Source organism: Biomphalaria glabrata, chromosome 5 (assembly GCF_947242115.1).
Source record: "Biomphalaria glabrata chromosome 5, xgBioGlab47.1, whole genome shotgun sequence".
NCBI lineage: Eukaryota > Metazoa > Mollusca > Gastropoda > Planorbidae > Biomphalaria > Biomphalaria glabrata.
Genome location: NC_074715.1, coordinates 25155269 through 25172743, shown reverse-complemented (window position 1 = coordinate 25172743; position 17475 = coordinate 25155269). Strand labels below are relative to the sequence as shown.

The window sequence follows — 17475 nt, the reverse complement described above, 5'->3', positions numbered from 1 at the left end:
TACACACTTGCTCGGGTACTTTGTACATTGCTACCGAGATTGAACTCATGACAATCTCCTTCTGTACAAGTTGTATGTTGAAAGTCAAATAAACGGAACAATAGACAGATGTATGGATAGGTCTAGGAGCAATGAGGTCAATGAAGACACCAACTAAAGGGAGAGCAGTTCGTTCCAACGTGACACTGTCTTGAAATATGAATTGGGTGACACAGTGTTCCATGATCGTGCGTACACTGACTGTAGAACTCTCCAGTGTACACACGTGAAGCTCTATGATGTAAACAAACACTTCTTGGAGAATGGCAAAGAAGTTCCAACCAAAAATTGTCATCAATACGATCACCAGTAAGACGGTTGAACTCTTAGCGTTGTATCTTTGCTTGCTCATCCTGGTTGAAGCTCAGAATGATAGACTTACTATACAGTTCTATAGGACACAATCACAAACCTATATATCTGTATATATTTCTATAGATACAATTTACTGTTGATTGGAAATTGTTTACATTGATACCCAGGTATTAATACTATTTCATTTGTACTTAGATATCTTGGACCAAAACACGGCGGCTGTCTCCCTCAATAAACTTGAAAGAACTAGATGTAGTCCAATGACAGAATACTAGTTACTGTCGACTTGGCGACAAATATAATTTATGAAAAACTACACAAGGAATTTCTTATTTGTTTTATTTAAAAAAAAATATTTTAAAAGTCGGATCTTATTTTTTAAATGAAAATTTAGTTTTGAGAAGATATGTGTATGTCTCATAAAACAAGATGTTCAGCTATGACAATATATTGTACACAACAGTGTTTTGTTCCTCTATTCCTTGAAGGCAAATATTCGAACAACTTGTCACTGTATATTACTTTCAATTGTTATATAGGCTAGTCTACTCACTCCTGAATTACTCAATGTTAGGTTCTCTTTGCAACTTTTTTTTTTTAGTAATCTGTTTGACTAAGTCAAAGATGTAGGCTACGTCATCTTTGTATCTCTCTGTAGCCAATAGAATCAAAGCTCTAATCGTAGAATTATTTCATGTTATATTGACAAACACAATATTTTGCGAGATTTTTTTACTCGGTATAAAAGTCTTTTTTTTTTTTAAATAGCTATTTAAACATTGTGCTCCAGAAATTTTAAAAAAAATTGGTATACAAAACAACAACTAAATAGTTTAGAAATGACATCAACTGAACCAAATCAATCATTTAATGCAGCGTAGAAATACAAGCAATCAACTTTTGGTCTCAAACTTTCAATTTGGCCAAACGCTTGGTCGCACTGACAAGCGTATTAACAGTCATTATTACCGCTAAATTATAAAAACAGTGATATCAAAAAATGAGTTTACACAAGAAAATGGAATGAGTAGTATGCTTGAATTTATTTTTTTTCGTTTTATAGTGATATAATTTTTAAACTAATGTCTTCATTCAGTTGAACTTTTATAATTCGAGTGGAAAGGAGACATAAGTTATACAGCATTGGATCAGACGAGAGAGAACATTTAGAAATTAGTTTACGATTGATGTGTCATTTGTAGTGATTTGACTTACTGCCTTCAATTGCTTAAGTTCAAAAGTTCAAGATTATCGATTGGTTCAGTCGAATGAAAGGGCAATACTAAAATCGGCTGATCCTTTACCAATGTGTGCCATTTGTTACTTCTCTTTATATTGTACGCCTTCATACAAGAATCGCTCATTCACTGTCTAAGTAAAACATAAATGAGTTAACATTTCGCAAAAGTCTGGCTTCAATGAACAATGTCGTAACAATAGAGTACAGACCCTAACATACTTTGGTGTAAGAAATTATTTGTGGTCAGAGAATACATTTGGGCATTTGTTATACATGGTATAAATGGTAGATACCTTTCTGGCTACAAGATGGAGAAATAATGTTTTGTTTGAACTTAAAATTCATGTCTATCTTGTTACAAGACTTTCTAATATGATTCCTTCAATACATGCTTAAAAAAGACAACTTCTTAACACTATAAAAGGTTCGGTAGCTCAATGGGACTTTTTAACTAATCAAATATTAAGTCTACACTTAATTTATATCATCAAACATGTGCATTAAGAAATTCAATGAACCCTCTATTAAAAGTTTATTCAATACTGCAGTCAATACAAGGCCGGTATGTTAGAAAAAGTTTTGTACTAATAGACTCCTAATCTGTGATAAGTTGAATGGCTTTCAGAATCACGCATGCGTAATGAGCTTTCGATATCTCTTTTTTTAAATAGACAGAATAAAATTTCAAAAAGTTTCATGTTGAAAGCAGATTAGACTATTACTTATCATAGAAGTAAGTCTTACAGATACATGCATTGTATTTTTGTGCAATCTTCCATCCAAGCGGTAAGGTAAATCTTATTACCACAGAAAGAGGTCAGCCATAGGATTGAGACCAGTGATTTCCAACACTCGTGTCGTAGGCCACATGACCGAAAAGGTACAAAAAAGAAATGAAATCAACCTGAAACTATTGGATTAGAAACTTATATTAATGAATGAGACATTGGAAGTTTGTCCTTTGTTTACGCGTCAGAAAGTGGCTTCCTTTATCTACATATAATGTAAGCAACATAGTAGGTAGCTTTACAACCGACTTATTTTCTTGTCTCTTTTTGGTAAATATTCTCAAAAATCCTTTAACAATCTTTTATTCAGGCTCAAACCAAGAATGCCGTCATACTTGTTTCATAAGGCCGTTATATAGCCTATGTTGTTTTTTAAACAGAAAGATTTTCTTTGAATGTAGAATCTACCAGGAAAAGTGAACGGATCTTTACTTTTTAGTGGAACATGATAATAAATTAACATTTTAAGAGTCCCATTTCATAAATTCACAAATGCTAATGGCTAAAGTGTCCTAACGTATGAAAAGGGGGGGGGGATTTTCTACACTTTGTGCTGACGTTTCGGCTGGCCGGATAGAACCACATCGCGGGCCATCACTGCTTTAGACAATTAATTGAGACAAAGGGATACGAGTCTAACAGGACTTAACAAGAGCTGCTTGGCGTCTGCTGGTGAATCTTAGTTCTAGATATAAGGTTTCTCTCAATATCTGTTTGGATTTATTTTTATTACATGTATTAAATATTTTACTTGGGTTCCACAATTGCTAGTAACCTAGATTTAGACATCGAGATGACAAAAAGAATAGGAAAAGCTACTACAGCATTGGCAAAACTCTCCAAGCGCGTCTGGGAAAATGCCAAATTGACCACAGCAACCAAAATCTTAGTCTACAATGGCTGTGTTGTGAGCACTCTTCTTTATGGAGGGGAAAGCAGGTCAACATACATGTACCAAGAGCACAGATTGAATAGTTTCTACTTGCGCTGCCTGAGACGCATAATGCGCATCTCTCTCCAATCAGGAAGTTTTGAGATTGGCCAATATGAACAGCATGTATGCTCTCCTGACACAAAGACTACTCTGGCTCGGACATGTCACCCTCATGCCAGATGGTAGAATCTCGAAAGATATCTTATATGCTGAGCTTGTGGAGGGAGTCAGATCCAAGGGCCGCCCAAGACTAACCTATAGAGATGTCTGCAAGCGAGATATGAGAGCCACAGACATCAACGAAAGTATGTGGGAAGAAATAGCCAAAGACCGGAGTGCATGGAGACAGACTGTGCGTGCTGGGACGATCCTCGCTGAGAGTAAAAGAAACGAAGCGCCCTTAATCAAGAGGGAAAAAAAGAAAGCTGCCATATCAGCTAGCCCTGAATCAGATGCATACACGTGCATGAATTAAGGCAAAGTCTGCCGTTCTAGAATCGGCTTGATTAGCCACACCAGATTCTGCCCCGTCTCAAGACTAAACCAAAACCAGTGACTCATCTGGGTGCATCCATTGCCTTCGGAGACAAAAAGGAGCCATATATATATTTTATTATTACTCTTGATGTGCGTGTTTCTGCTTATTATTACCAGTGAAATATTTCGTCTTTATAATCTCAAAAGATAAATAAACAATTGCCTCCTAAAAGTCGTTTTAAGAATATAAGAATTAAGATCTAAAAATAACACGTCACTTTGTTGCTGTCCTTACAAGACAGTTCTTCAGATTTAAGTACGAGTGTAGAATAACTTCACCAACATATCTTGTAGCTTACAGACTTATCTCAAATAGAACACAAAAGCATCCTATTCTACTAGAATCCATATGTTAACCTTTGAGACTTACTTTACTAGTCACTGGTTTTATTCAGGTCTACTTCAGGAGATCTGTTCCATATCCTGACCAGTCATTAGAGAAGGCCTGAACACTGAACTGCAACGTCACAACCTGTGGGCAGTTTAGACCAATAGCTCGTTGCCACGTCACAGATCTGTTAGCCTACGACATCTAAAGGCACCAGGGAAGGAAGAGCACTCTGTATATTGTTCATGATTATCTTAATACTTTCAAATCAATGTGGAATATGTGTGTGTGTGTGTTTTGAATATTATTTATCTCAAGCTTTCGTAGTAAATCTAATATTAAGATGATATGCAATTTATTTCAGAATCGTTTGTCCTCTTTACGAAAGCAATATTCTAATTTTAATGTTTCGCTGTTACTTTTTTTTTTGTTCCAAAGGTCGACTAGCTGATTTTCTTCTAAGAAAGTTCTCAACATATCTAGATCTCGATGGATTCAAATAACAGTCTCACTTCATTCTGGACCAATGAGAGCACACTTTACACCCAAGTTGATAACTTCCCTAATGCCAACAGGCAGTTACTAAGTACTGAAGGAAGAAATCTTTTCATTTTAGTCAATCACGTCATCCTGTGTTCTTTCATCAGCATGTTTGGTGTGGGCGCCAATAGTGTTAACATTTTGGTCTTTCTGAAGCAAGGTCTTAAAAAATCCTTAAATCTATGTTTCTTCTTGCTAGCTGTAACAGATTTAATGGGACTTTTAACACAGCTGTGGCATAATTTCTGTTTAAATCCGTACGTCAGCTATATCAATGCGCCTTTAGTCTTTGGGCAGATCCAGATTTTGACCGCCGGCAAACCTAATGCTTGTCTAGTGCGCATAACTGGTTGGATTACAGTGTACATCACAGCCGAGAGGTGTCTTTCTATCGCCATGCCGCTCAAGATCAAACAGATTGTTACTTTTGAAAGAAAGGCTCTAATACTTCTGTTTATTTACCTGGTGAACGTGGCTTCCCTGGTCCCTTTATATTTCTCAGCTTATTTCAGCTGGAACTTTATACCAGCAAAGAACACAACATTTCTGGGCGTCTCGTACCGAAGTAACAAACTTGTCATCCAAGACTTGCTGTATATCTTCCAGGCGTCCTTAGCTTTAGCAGCTTTTGCTTGCACCGTCATGTTTACTTCTATTCTAATCGTTTCTTTCAAGAAAAATGCAGAATGGCGTCAGAAGTCGACATTTGACTCCGATCAGACAAAAACGAAGTCCAAAAGAGAGAACCGAACTGTCCGGATGGTCATAGTGGTCGCCTGTGTTCTGATCGTCTGCTATACACCAGCTTGTGTGAGCTCCATTGTCTCTGCCGTCATTCAAGACTATTCCATCACCGGAAGACAATCGAACATCTTTGAAGCAGTTTGGTCTTTCGGGTTTCTATTGCATTCCGTAAATTCCTCAATCAACATGCTGTTATATTACAGAATGAGCGGCAAATATAAATCCACTGTTCAAGAAATGTTTCCTTCCTGTTTTAAGCTGAATGTTTCAGTACAAAGTAAAGGATAAACTACAGAGTATGATCGCGATAGGAGGAGAGAACACAGAATAGTTTAATAGCTTTAGGCAAGCACTATTCATACAGGAAAAGTTCACGATCAACTGAACAATGTGAAGGATGCTAGACTGAACCTCCTTCTTGCCAACTAAATATACAAGAACTGAGTTATACTTTCAAAAATATTACCGATGATTGTCGATTAAATCTTTTCTTTATTAGGCTATCTCTAGTTAGATGTCCATTAGATTTAAAACTATGGTTTGAGTCATACATTCAAACTCTAAGGATTCTTTCATGTTGACATTTTTCCTTAGGCTACAAACGGAAAAGCTTAGAAAATCTGATTCTGCTAAAAAGTGCAACAAAAAGTATCTATCTTTACAAAAAAAGTCGCTTATCAATGTTGTACACCGGAGACACCAAAGAGCTCACTACTTTGTTGATTGTCTCCCATAATGCATTGGACATTTCCAATCACAATATGGTCCATAGCCAGTAAGTTGCCGTTTGCGATAAACTTAAAAATAATGGAATAGATTTCTTCTTTCTTTCTTTAGATTTAAAAAGAAAAAGAGGAGGGGGAGACGAGACGGATCAGTCGCAAGAAAAAGAGGAGTTATTAATGAAGTAGAAAATAATATTTTTATTAATAAAAGAATTTCTACTCAAATAGAGCAATGAAATCATAAAATTGAGTCCGCTTCCCCCCTCCCCCTTTCACCAGTAGGCTAAGTGAGCCAGGCATGGCTCCACATAAACACTTCAAAATATGACAAAGTTCGCTTCGAATTTACGTGTTATTTCCTCGTTCTGGAGAGACTAGGTTGGTTGTAGTAGGGGCGACCTTGAGCCGATTTGACAGATTGCTCTGAATTGGGCCTGGTAGGGGCCCCGCAATTTACATTTAGGATATCACTATCAATCATGGCTCTTGTCACAGATGTAGGGCGTAAAGGTTTAATCTATTTTGTGCATTGTACGATTGACGTAACTTTAATTAAGCCACTGGCGCCTTTCAGATTTGAGTTGCTTCATATGCATGCTGTATAATAAATGTTGAAATAATGATCTAATTAATAGTAATAGTTGTTATTGTAAACAAATGTAGAAGAGACGTCTCGCAAGTATACATTAAACTGTGCCCCACAATATGTAAGACCGGCCCTGGGTTGCAATTGAAAAACGACTGTCACTGATGGACTAGATTGATTGGACACCTTCAATTTTAAAACAACAATGACTCTCGTTCTAGAGAGACTAGATTGGTTGGACACCTTCAATTTTAAAACGACAATGACTCTCGTTCTAGAGAGACTAGATTGGTTGGACACCTTCAATTTTAAAACGACTATGACTCTCGTTCTAGAGAGACTAGATTGGTTGGACACCTTCAATTTTAAAACGACTATGACTCTCGTTCTAGAGAGACTAGATTGGTTGGACACCTTCAATTTTAAAACGACTATGACTCTCGTTCTAGAGAGACTAGATTGGTTGGACACCTTCAGTTTTAAAACGACTATGACTCTCGTTCTAGAGAGACTAGATTGGTTGGACACCTTCAATTTTAAAACGACTATGACTCTCGTTCTAGAGAGACTAGATTGGTTGAACACCTTCCAATTTAAAACGACTATGACTCTCGTTCTAGAGAGACTAGATTGGTTGGACACCTTCCAATTTAAAACGACTATGACTCTCGTTCTAGAGAGACTAGATTGGTTGGACACCTTCCAATTTAAAACGACTATGACTCTCGTTCTAGAGAGACTAGATTGGTTGAACACCTTCAATTTTAAAACGACTATGACTCTCGTTCTAGAGAGACTAGATTGGTTGGATACCTTCAATTTTAAAACGACTATGACTCTCGTTCTAGAGAGACTAGATTGGTTGAACACCTTCAATTTTAAAACGACTATGACTCTCGTTCTAGAGAGACTAGATTGGTTGAACACCTTCCAATTTAAAACGACTATGACTCTCGTTCTAGAGAGACTAGATTGGTTGAACACCTTCAATTTTAAAACGACAATGACTCTCGTTCTAGAGAGACTAGATTGGTTGAACACCTTCAATTTCGAAACGCAATGGCTCATCTCGTAGAGCACTTCTTCTTGTGGATATTTTCGTGGCAGTCTTAACAAGAGTAGCCTACATCGAATATCATCGTCTGTATCAAGTCTCTACTTCTGTACTTTGACTTATAACAGGCTGGAAAACTGTTTCGCAAAGTTATTTTGTTGTAAAAGAAGCCGCAAGATAATCTCAGACAGATTTGTGTAACTAACATTTAGAAAAAAAAATATGTTTTCGAAGTAGCGCTGTTACTTGAGCTCAATGCAAGCTTTCTGTGATGTTTCTGGAATGGCAACTGCAAACGGGATATAAGATTTGGAAACATGACATTCTGTCCAAAAGTATTGACCAAATGTTCGTTCACAGAAATAATCATTGTATTCCCTTGGCCATGTTCAATGCAATTTCCCTCACAAAAAGCAGTTAAGTGTGGCTATTTGTAAATTTTTTTTTCTTCTACTTTTCATTGCCAAAAGCTGAAGTTTTATTTGTAAGAATCGGATCCAAACAAACAAACGACTAAGGCTTGTTGCTTTTGGTCCCAATGGTAATAAATTAAAGCAGGCGGACTATCATCAGTCATTCAGTTTCGTCACTGCCAACTGTGATTGTGTTTTCTAATCTCAAGAAAAACTGTTTTAGTTCATTACGTTCATCAGAAACGTTTAAAAAAATGTTCCTGTTGGCAACCATTTCACTTAAGTGTGAAATAGAAGAAGATTGTTGGACGCATCCAACTCATTATAAAGGTTTGAAAACATTCGACTAGCTTTGAAAAAGACAGAACTAACAAACGGTTTGTTTTACTTTTTGCCTACTTAATTTATACTTGTTGATGAATCAATCAAACAGTGAGTTCCAAAATACAGTGAGTTCCATTGACTTCAATACTGGATTGGGTTCCAATCTAACAATGTCTTTGTCCGCTAGCAACGGGATCTTCTCAACTATTGTGTATGTTTTCATAGTTCTGGCAATTCTGAAAGGAAGATGAGAAACTTTAGAGGGAACCGAACTGTTTGGATGGTCACAGATAAGAATAGCTTTGAAAGCTGCACGCTTTATGTATGGTACTATTTTTACATCTTCTGGACATGGTCAGCTTGACATTTATGCTACTGGGTCTCCTTGATGCTGTCGTCTCATGTTCACTCTTTTAACTTCAAGCTAGGAAACTTTAATCTAGATAGAGGCCTACATCTCCACTGGCAGCTCATTTTCGCCTATTTTTTTTTCTTCCCATTAAGAAGAGCCGATCTTGTTTGTCATTCCATCAAGTTTAGATCTCTAGAGCTAAAACTCATACAACTAACCATCAATACAAAGACTACTTTCTTCTTAAAGTAAACAGATTTATTTTTTGTTTTTTAAATTAGGTCTGCATACTGTATACAAAAGATAGTGTTGTCCGAAGATTAATGAGGAATGCAATGGCTACGCAGCCCCAGCTGTGACCTACGAATTTCGCCACATTCAGGGCAAGCATAACCATTGTCCGCTGGTGGTCGATTTAGATTTTCTTTTCGCCGTCACCTTTTAGCTCACATAAAAAAGACTGCTTTTAGCATACGTTTGTCCCCCATGCAGGCTACCTGTCCTGCTCAGCGTAACTGTCGGACCATAAGAAGTCCCTCTATACTGTCCATACCGGCGTTCGCAAGGATATCGCAGTATGTAATGCGGTCTTGCCACCGTTTGTCATTGATGGAGCGCAAGCATCTTTGGTGAAAGCGTTCAAGTAATCTTAGTAGCTTTCTGTATAATACCCATGTCTCAGATCGACATAGAATGGTTGAGAGAAACACCGCCTGGTAAACACTGATTTTTGTAGGCAGGCAGAGTGATTTATTTCGCCAAACTCTCGCCTGGAGGAGACCAAAAGCACTACTGGCCATGGCCAGGCGGTTATCAACTTCCCTTGAAAGCGTGCTGTCCATTTACGGTGATCTTTGGGTCTGAGTAGGTTTTATTGGGTGACATGACTTCTGTTTTCTCGATGTTTATAGATAAACCAAAGAGGGGGCAGCGTATGCAAATTCGTTGACCGCGATGTGGAGATCATGTTCATTGTGAGCTAGCAGGGCGCAATCATCGGCATAGAGAAGCTCCGTTATTACCATTTCTTTTGTTTTTGTATACTGTATAAACATGCACATAAAAAGCCATTTTATCTTTTATCCTAGATCTACTTGTTACACTTACACAAAGAATAGTAATACAAGTAATGTAAACTACAACGTTTTTGTTTCAATGCACGCCTCCTTGTTGAAGTCCACGCCTCCTTGTTGAAGTCCACTCCTCCTTGATAAAGTCCACTCCTCCTTGATTAAGTCCACTCCTCCTTGATGAAGTCCACTCCTCCTTGATGAAGTCCACTCCTCCTTGATAAAGTCCACTCCTCCTTGATGAAGTCCACTCCTCCTTGATGAAGTCCACTCCTCCTAGATGAAGTCCACTCCTCCTTGTTGAAGTCCACTCTTCATTGATGAAGTCCACTCCTCCTTGATGAAGTCCACTCCTCCTTAATGAAATCCACTCCTTAATGAAATCCACTCCTCCTTGATGAAGTCCACTCCTCCTTGATGAAGTCCACTCCTTGATGAAGTCCACTCCTCCTTGATGAAGTCCACTCCTCCTTGATGAGGTCCACACCTCCTTAATGAAATCCACTCCTTAATGAAATCCACTCCTCCTTGATGAAGTCCACTCCTCCTTGATGAAGTCCACTCCTTGATGAAGTCCACTCCTCCTTGATTAAGTCCACTCCTCCTTGATGAAGTCCACTCCTCCTTGATGAACTCCACTCCTCCTTGATGAAGTCCACTCCTCCTTGATGAAGTCCACTCCTCCTTGATGAAGTCCACTCCTCCTTGATGAGGTCCACTCCTCCTTGATGAAATCCACTCCTCCTTGATGAACTCCACTCCTCCTTGATGAAGTCCACTCCTCCTTGATGAGGTCCACTCCTCCTTGATAAAGTCCACTCCTCCTTGATGAAGTCCACTCCTCCTTGATGAAGTTCACTCCTCCTTGATGAGGTTCACTCCTCCTTGATGCACGAAAGTCTCTCAGTTCTCATTCTATCTCTTTCTTCTAATGTTTGCAAAGGGCAGGGGACATTTTAGTAAGCTCTGCACAATGGAGCTCTTGAATTAATAGTTGAGGTCATGATTTCTACATAAGATTTCGTACACATTAGCTAGTTCAGAACAATACTGTTAAATGAAAGCTTTTCCTAGTAGCTTTGAAGACTTAACAAAGCGACTCTCTTAAAAAAAAAATGTTCACCCTTTAGGAGCTGGCAGCTTTGAAATGCAGTGCCAGTGACTGATCTTTGTGGAAACAGCTTGCCGCCCAATACGCCGCACAAGGATCTAAGTCTAAGTTTAAACTAAGGTAATTAATAAATATTAAAATAATTTTTTTTTAGGGAAATAGAGATTTGATGTAAGAAATATCCGGAGTCTTTTGGAATTTGTTTTTTACATTATTCTTTGTAGACCCCATAGGATGAAAGGCAAATTAAATATAGACTTTGGGAATAATCTACGAAGTTTCCTGCCAAGATACGTTGAAATTGGGAAGTAACTTCCAAGAGAAGCATACCGAGTTATAATACCTACAGAGAAATACAACGCATAGACAGTGAACTCAAGTGTTATGTTACTATTATCAAAGACCGCTACTGTCTATAGACATCTGATCAAAAACAAAATTCAAAATAGGCGTTACTAATTTCACCTTCATGTGGTGTTAAAAATTGCTAACCACCCATGAGTTTTGTGCAACATAAACTCCATTTACTTTTATGTTGATATATGTATGTATATATATATATATATATATTATATAAACTTGTCCAGTTTATGAGTACATTGTTGTTCTGTATTCTCTCTGGTCCTATGAGTGACTACTTCACTCTACTACAAAGTGCACAGTGGCTACTTCACTCTACTACAAAGTGCACAGTGGCTACTTCACTCTACTACAAAGTGCACAGTGGCTACTTCACTCTACTACAAAGTGCACAGTGACTACGTCACTCTACTACAAAGTGCACAGTGACTACTTCACTCTACTACAAAGTGCACAGTGGCTACTTCACTCTACTACAAAGTGCACAGTGACTACTTCACTCTACTACAAAGTGCACAGTGGCTACTTCACTCTACTACAAAGTGCACAGTGGCTACTTCACTCTACTACAAAGTGCACAGTGACTACTTCACTCTACTACAAAGTGCACAGTGACTACTTCACTCTACTACAAAGTGCACAGTGGCTACTTCACTCTACTACAAAGTGCACAGTGACTACTTCACTTTACTACAAAGTGCACAGTGACTACTTCACTTTACTACAAAGTGCACAGTGACTACTTCACTCTACTACAAAGTGCACAGTGACTACTTCACTCTACTACAAAGTGCACCTTGTCTGTTGTATTGTTCATTAAGTTCTTTGTACACACACATCCCAGTTGAATACCAACATAGAACACATCAGATTGAGAAAACAAAACAGTTTATTACAAATATAAATAGTATGGACATGATTTCTAGGTAGCTCTAAGAATGATTTGATCCAATCATGTTGAGATACTAAGACTAGTGAGAACACAAACACATTGTATGTCTATTTACAAATCTAGATAGAACAATGGAGAAACATGAGGGTCATTACTTTAGAAACATATAAGATATATATAGATAGATATATATACATACACACAGATTTATATATATATATATATATATATATATATATATATATAAATCCCTTGTATAGACAGCATACTGTGGATAATTTGTTCCAGCACATGTTTCTAGAAAGACATTCACCAGTTCATTTACCCAGTGTGTATGTGTGTGTATAAGCCTCAGTAGGAAGATATAAAAAAAACTGTTCTATAATTAATCTGTTCCTTAAAGTAAATTGTGTTTCAATGTGAATCTCAATGTCTACATGATGCACATGCTCAACACTTGAAGTCAGCCCAGCTAGTGCAGTCACACACCACCAGAGAGAGACTTCTATTGCTGATCTCCTTGATGTGACCCTATACACACTGGGTAGACAACCCTCAGCTGGGAATCAACTGTCACTATATAACATGGGTAGAATCTCTTTTTAAAAAAAAAAATCAATAAATAGCTAATTTACATATCACTGAAAATGGAATCAAATCTATTAAAAAAATGTTCAACTGAAAATTGAACCAAAATTGTTCAGGAAAAGTGTTATTATTATTGGGCTGTTTCAAACAATATTTGTACATTTTACAGTTAGGAAGTTCAAACATGTAGCTGCTAGTTCAGTCCACAATGGACTAGCACTGCACACACAACACAGCAGTAGAAATGTTTTCATACATAGTAGGAATAGATGGAGGTCTTCTCAACACAAATTAATTGTACACAAACCTGTATCAGTGGAAACAAGACTTACAGAACATGTCAATGCAAAGGATATTTATCAAATATCTGATTACTCACCAGAGATAAAGTTAAATAATATCAATAAAAAAAAATTAAAAAACTTTTTTGTTCCCAGTCTGTAAGATTAGATTGGAGGTGTTGCTTTTTCTAATGATCCAAGTGATTAATTTCACACCAATGTCAATGAAAACATTGAAAATAAAAATGACATGAAATAATTGTCAAAAGATTTCTTGTTATTCTGAGGAGAGTACCTAACAGTTTGATGTCCACAAAACTAGATCATGTCAAATATTAGGAACAGAGAAATAGCCAAACCATCAAACCAAAAGCATATCAACAGCTACAATAAGTAAGAAACCATGCAGTAGTTTTGGTGAACAAGTAGGTCCAGTGAGAACAAAGAAGACATGTGTAATGCCTAAATAACACAACTCAGACAAGAGCCTCCTCAAAACAGCAGAAAGAGGCAAGAATTTAATTTGACCCAATGTGATGAAAGGCAACATTCTTTTTTTGCTGAGCTGAGAACAAAATATCATTAATAAACCCAAAGATGTCATTTCAAAGTGAAAGTAAGAGTTAATCTAAGTCAGTAGTTTATTGGGTATTAGAGAACAGGTTCTCATAAAATTCCTAAATAGAAAAAAATAAATCACTATCTGGGTAGCACAGTTTTGAAACATTACCATCAGATTGTTCCAGTAACTTGAGCAGAGCCTTTCATCTCATTGGTCAGATATGTATCTCAACACTTAACTCGCTCAACATAAAAACAAGCCAAAAAAAAAAACAAACCAACATAGATTCAAGGTTAACAGCCCCAAAGGTAACTCATGTTCAGTCAAGTGGGCAGTGTAAGCAGAGACCAATACACTTGACACCTATCATTTCAATAGGCTTCTGTGATAAGACAATCAATATAGAGCGCAGTAGTCTATTACAATACAATAATTGTATGAAATTATCTAAAACCAACATATCATCCCTGACATTTGTATCTTATTGAACTATCTGTTCTACAAGTCATTCTCATCCTCAGCAGCATTGAACAAACACAAGCCACTCAGAATTTCAGAGATCTAATTTTTTCATCAACTTGTAATTCACAACTTTCTTGGTTCTCTTCCCTTCTAGCTGCCATTGTGCTGACTCAAACTTGCTGTCGGTTGCTTCAGACTGCAGGAGAACAAGAGACAAGTTTCTTGAGTAAAAAAGATTTCTTAGATAATTGTTGTACACACATAAAATAGGAATATTGCTTACCATTCTATTTTTCACAGATTTAGGTAATTCCTCTGAACCGGACCACAGCTCTTCTCTTTTAGCTTGGAGCTGAGAACTGTCCTCAAATTCAACCTAAAAAGTTAAATTTTGAAAAAAAAATAATTTTTAGAGCTTTTTTTAAAAATTAGGGCTAATTCATATCTTTATGAAAAGATACTTTTAAAGTAATGGTTACAAAATAATTATAGTGTCAATTGATGGAAAGAAAGATTGAAAGAACTTTTGTAAAAATTAAATTCTGGCATTTTCCAGACTAACCTATAATTGAAGAATGGACACAAACCTTACTTTTTAATGTCAATATGATGAAGTAAGTACAGCTGATTACAAAAATGTCTCTTAAATTCACAGCAAGTACTATTATTATACTGGGTCTGATAACACTGAGGTAATCAGTTAAAAATGTTTGGAAATTAACTCATTGACTGCTTGACAATAACCACTAGATGAAGATTACACAAAGCTAGAACTTTGTATAACATTTTTTTTCTTTTTGCATTAGATATGTAGATTATATCAAGAGATCAAAATGTACATAGAAATGCATTCAAATAGCATTCTGGTTAGTTTACTATAAAGAAAAAAAAATGTTTCTAAGGCTGTATGATTAAGCTAGTCTAGATGATCTGTTGAAGTATTGGTTTCCTAATTCATCAAATTTACAATGAACACAAAAACTTTACATCAATGCAGAGATTTACTTTTTTATTTGCCTAGATCTACAACTTATTTAGTTCTATATCTAAGTAGTCTATAAAACAGTGGTGTTGTTTTTTTTGTAGTCAACTAAAGTAAATCTAACTTTGATTTACATTTCAAAATTTAGCTAACAAGTTATCAGTTCTTACAGCCTGTGGTCTATTTTTTCCTCCTAGAATTTAAATAGGTGACAGTAGAATTAATTACAATCATAGACTGAGAGTTTGATTATACAATTACTATAGCTTGTGATGTATAAGAATTTTGTTTTTTGGATTTTAAGAAAAGCCAGGTTGATCAAAATGTCATGACCTTTGAATTCAGCCTATCAAGAAATGAAATTACTTACTAGGGGTGCACCTCTAGTACTTACCGTATATAAATCCTGAACATTAACTTTTCGAAATGTTGCACCATACACATAACCATCGGTCCATTTGACAGAAACATGTTCCCCCTTCTCTGGGGGGCCATCTCTCACACAATCTCTGCACTGTAACATAGTCAAGAGTTAAAAAATAAACATATGCTACAAATGCTTATTCAATACATAAAGAAACAAAGACTAGTATTTGATATTAGACTTTAAGATGCATTTTGTCTCATTCATAGGAATTCTAACTTCAAGTAGATGTCAGTCTTGGACAAAGAAAGTTGTCACTAGAACTAACTTTTGGACTAAGAAAGTTGTCATTAAAACTAACCTCAATATCTTCAGGAAGCAAGTCTTCACTAAAGGAACCATCCTCAAAGTCTACTTCATATAATCTCTTCTTGCAAACATCCACAATTTTAGCCCAGTAGAACCTTCTGTTTCTGTGCTTGGCAATAACCAGCTCTCCTTCCATCAGATCTTGGAGCTGCTCAAGGTGACGACCTTCTGCTTTGTTATGAGAGGTCACATGTTTCAGGCAAGAGACATAAATAGGCACAGGCCAATCACTGATTTCAAACTTGGCACCAGCAGCAAAGCCACAGGTAACATGGAAGGATTTGGCACAGCGACCAAAGGAACATTGGACACATGCAGTTGGGTGATTGATATTGTCTGAAGTAACATCGGAGCACATACTACATTTCTAAACAAAAACAGAAAGGTTAAAATTATTTCAAGAAATGAGATAAGCCATGTTGTGTGGTGGCTAACAGGTTTGACTCAAAGGCTTTCTCTTAAAGCTAGAATTTAAAAATACTTCCCCTTTGTTGAATAACTTATGACTAAACATTTGTTAAACAATAACAATGGGACCAATTGTGACAGTACCCTGAACATGTCCAACACAAACAAGTGACTAACTTAAAAATCAAACTGTTTTGGGAAAAGATAGGGATCTATTATTTTTATACAAGAATCAAATAAAATGCACTTCATAGAACAAAATAAAATTAAAAAAAAAAAACTTGAGAGAAGCTGAATTAAAAAACACTATTACAGACCTGCCTACCAAAAAAAGTCCAAATGCGTAATGCTGATGGTCAAAATGCGTATTTTGGCACCAGAATGCGTAACACTTACGCGATCCACTATTTTGTCCTATATATATATATATATCTATATTAGATCTAGATATCATGATTAGATCTACAATCTAAATCTAGATCAATACGACAATAGAGATGATACCTAGACTAGATCTGGATCTATGTCTATATAAATAATATAATGAATATAATCTACTCTAGATATGGGCTCAAGAGTGTTACCGATGCCGTGGATCCACTACAAACGTAGGTCTACTCCAAACTTTCGTAGGCCTACCTTCATCCTTCATCTATTCTATAGGCCTACTAAGACTAAGAATCTAGTCTAGATCTAGACTAGATAGTAGTAGACGTTATCGATCTAGATCTAGTCAATCTAAATCATACTACAACTAAATTGGATCTAGATTGTAGAGTAATGTAGAGAATCATGACATAACGTAATGACTAGCTATATCTATTCCTGTATAACAAGTTATCTAGATTCTAGATATAGAGTCCAGATCTAGACTAGATATCTACAATGTCACTCAATGTGTTTTGAATCGATAGCACTTCTATATTTTTTTCTATACAAATGAATATGGGAATCCGGGATTCAACATAATTAATTTCACTAATGAACTTAAAAAAAAAAAAGTCACGTTGGTGTATCAGCTAACTGACGGTACCAACCTGGAACCAACCCGCCACTCCCTCACTCTCGCGTTCTTCATTTCTAGACTAAATCTAAATGCTTTTAAGA

The 17475-nt window shown here is 36.5% G+C and overlaps 2 protein-coding genes across 4 annotated transcripts in view; one reads left to right on the top strand and one right to left on the bottom strand.

The window, feature by feature from the left end:
• The first annotated feature begins 4670 nt into the window (after positions 1-4670).
• On the top strand, positions 4671-5753 carry LOC129926311 (cannabinoid receptor 1-like). Its single transcript, XM_056029622.1, has one exon. It carries the CDS (start codon positions 4671-4673, stop codon positions 5751-5753), a length of 1083 nt encoding a protein of 360 aa, XP_055885597.1.
• A 6578-nt stretch (positions 5754-12331) lies between these two features.
• Positions 12332-17475, bottom strand: part of LOC106060082 (mucin-4-like) — a 30015-nt gene continuing 24871 nt past the window's right edge. For all 3 annotated transcript variants that reach the window (XM_056028380.1, XM_056028382.1, XM_056028383.1), the window contains 4 exons: positions 15953-16327; positions 15622-15741; positions 14529-14621; positions 12332-14441 (listed from right to left, as the gene is read on the bottom strand). In XM_056028380.1, coding sequence (XP_055884355.1) covers positions 14337-14441; positions 14529-14621; positions 15622-15741; positions 15953-16327 — 693 coding nt within the window. In that variant the 3' untranslated portion in view covers positions 12332-14336. The remainder of the gene's footprint in view (positions 14442-14528; positions 14622-15621; positions 15742-15952; positions 16328-17475) is intronic.

What these genes read in the sequence shown, in the direction of transcription:
- LOC129926311 (XM_056029622.1), top strand. Translation starts at nt 4,671, where the DNA reads ATGGATTCAAATAACAGTCTCACTTCATTCTGGACCAATGAGAGCACA.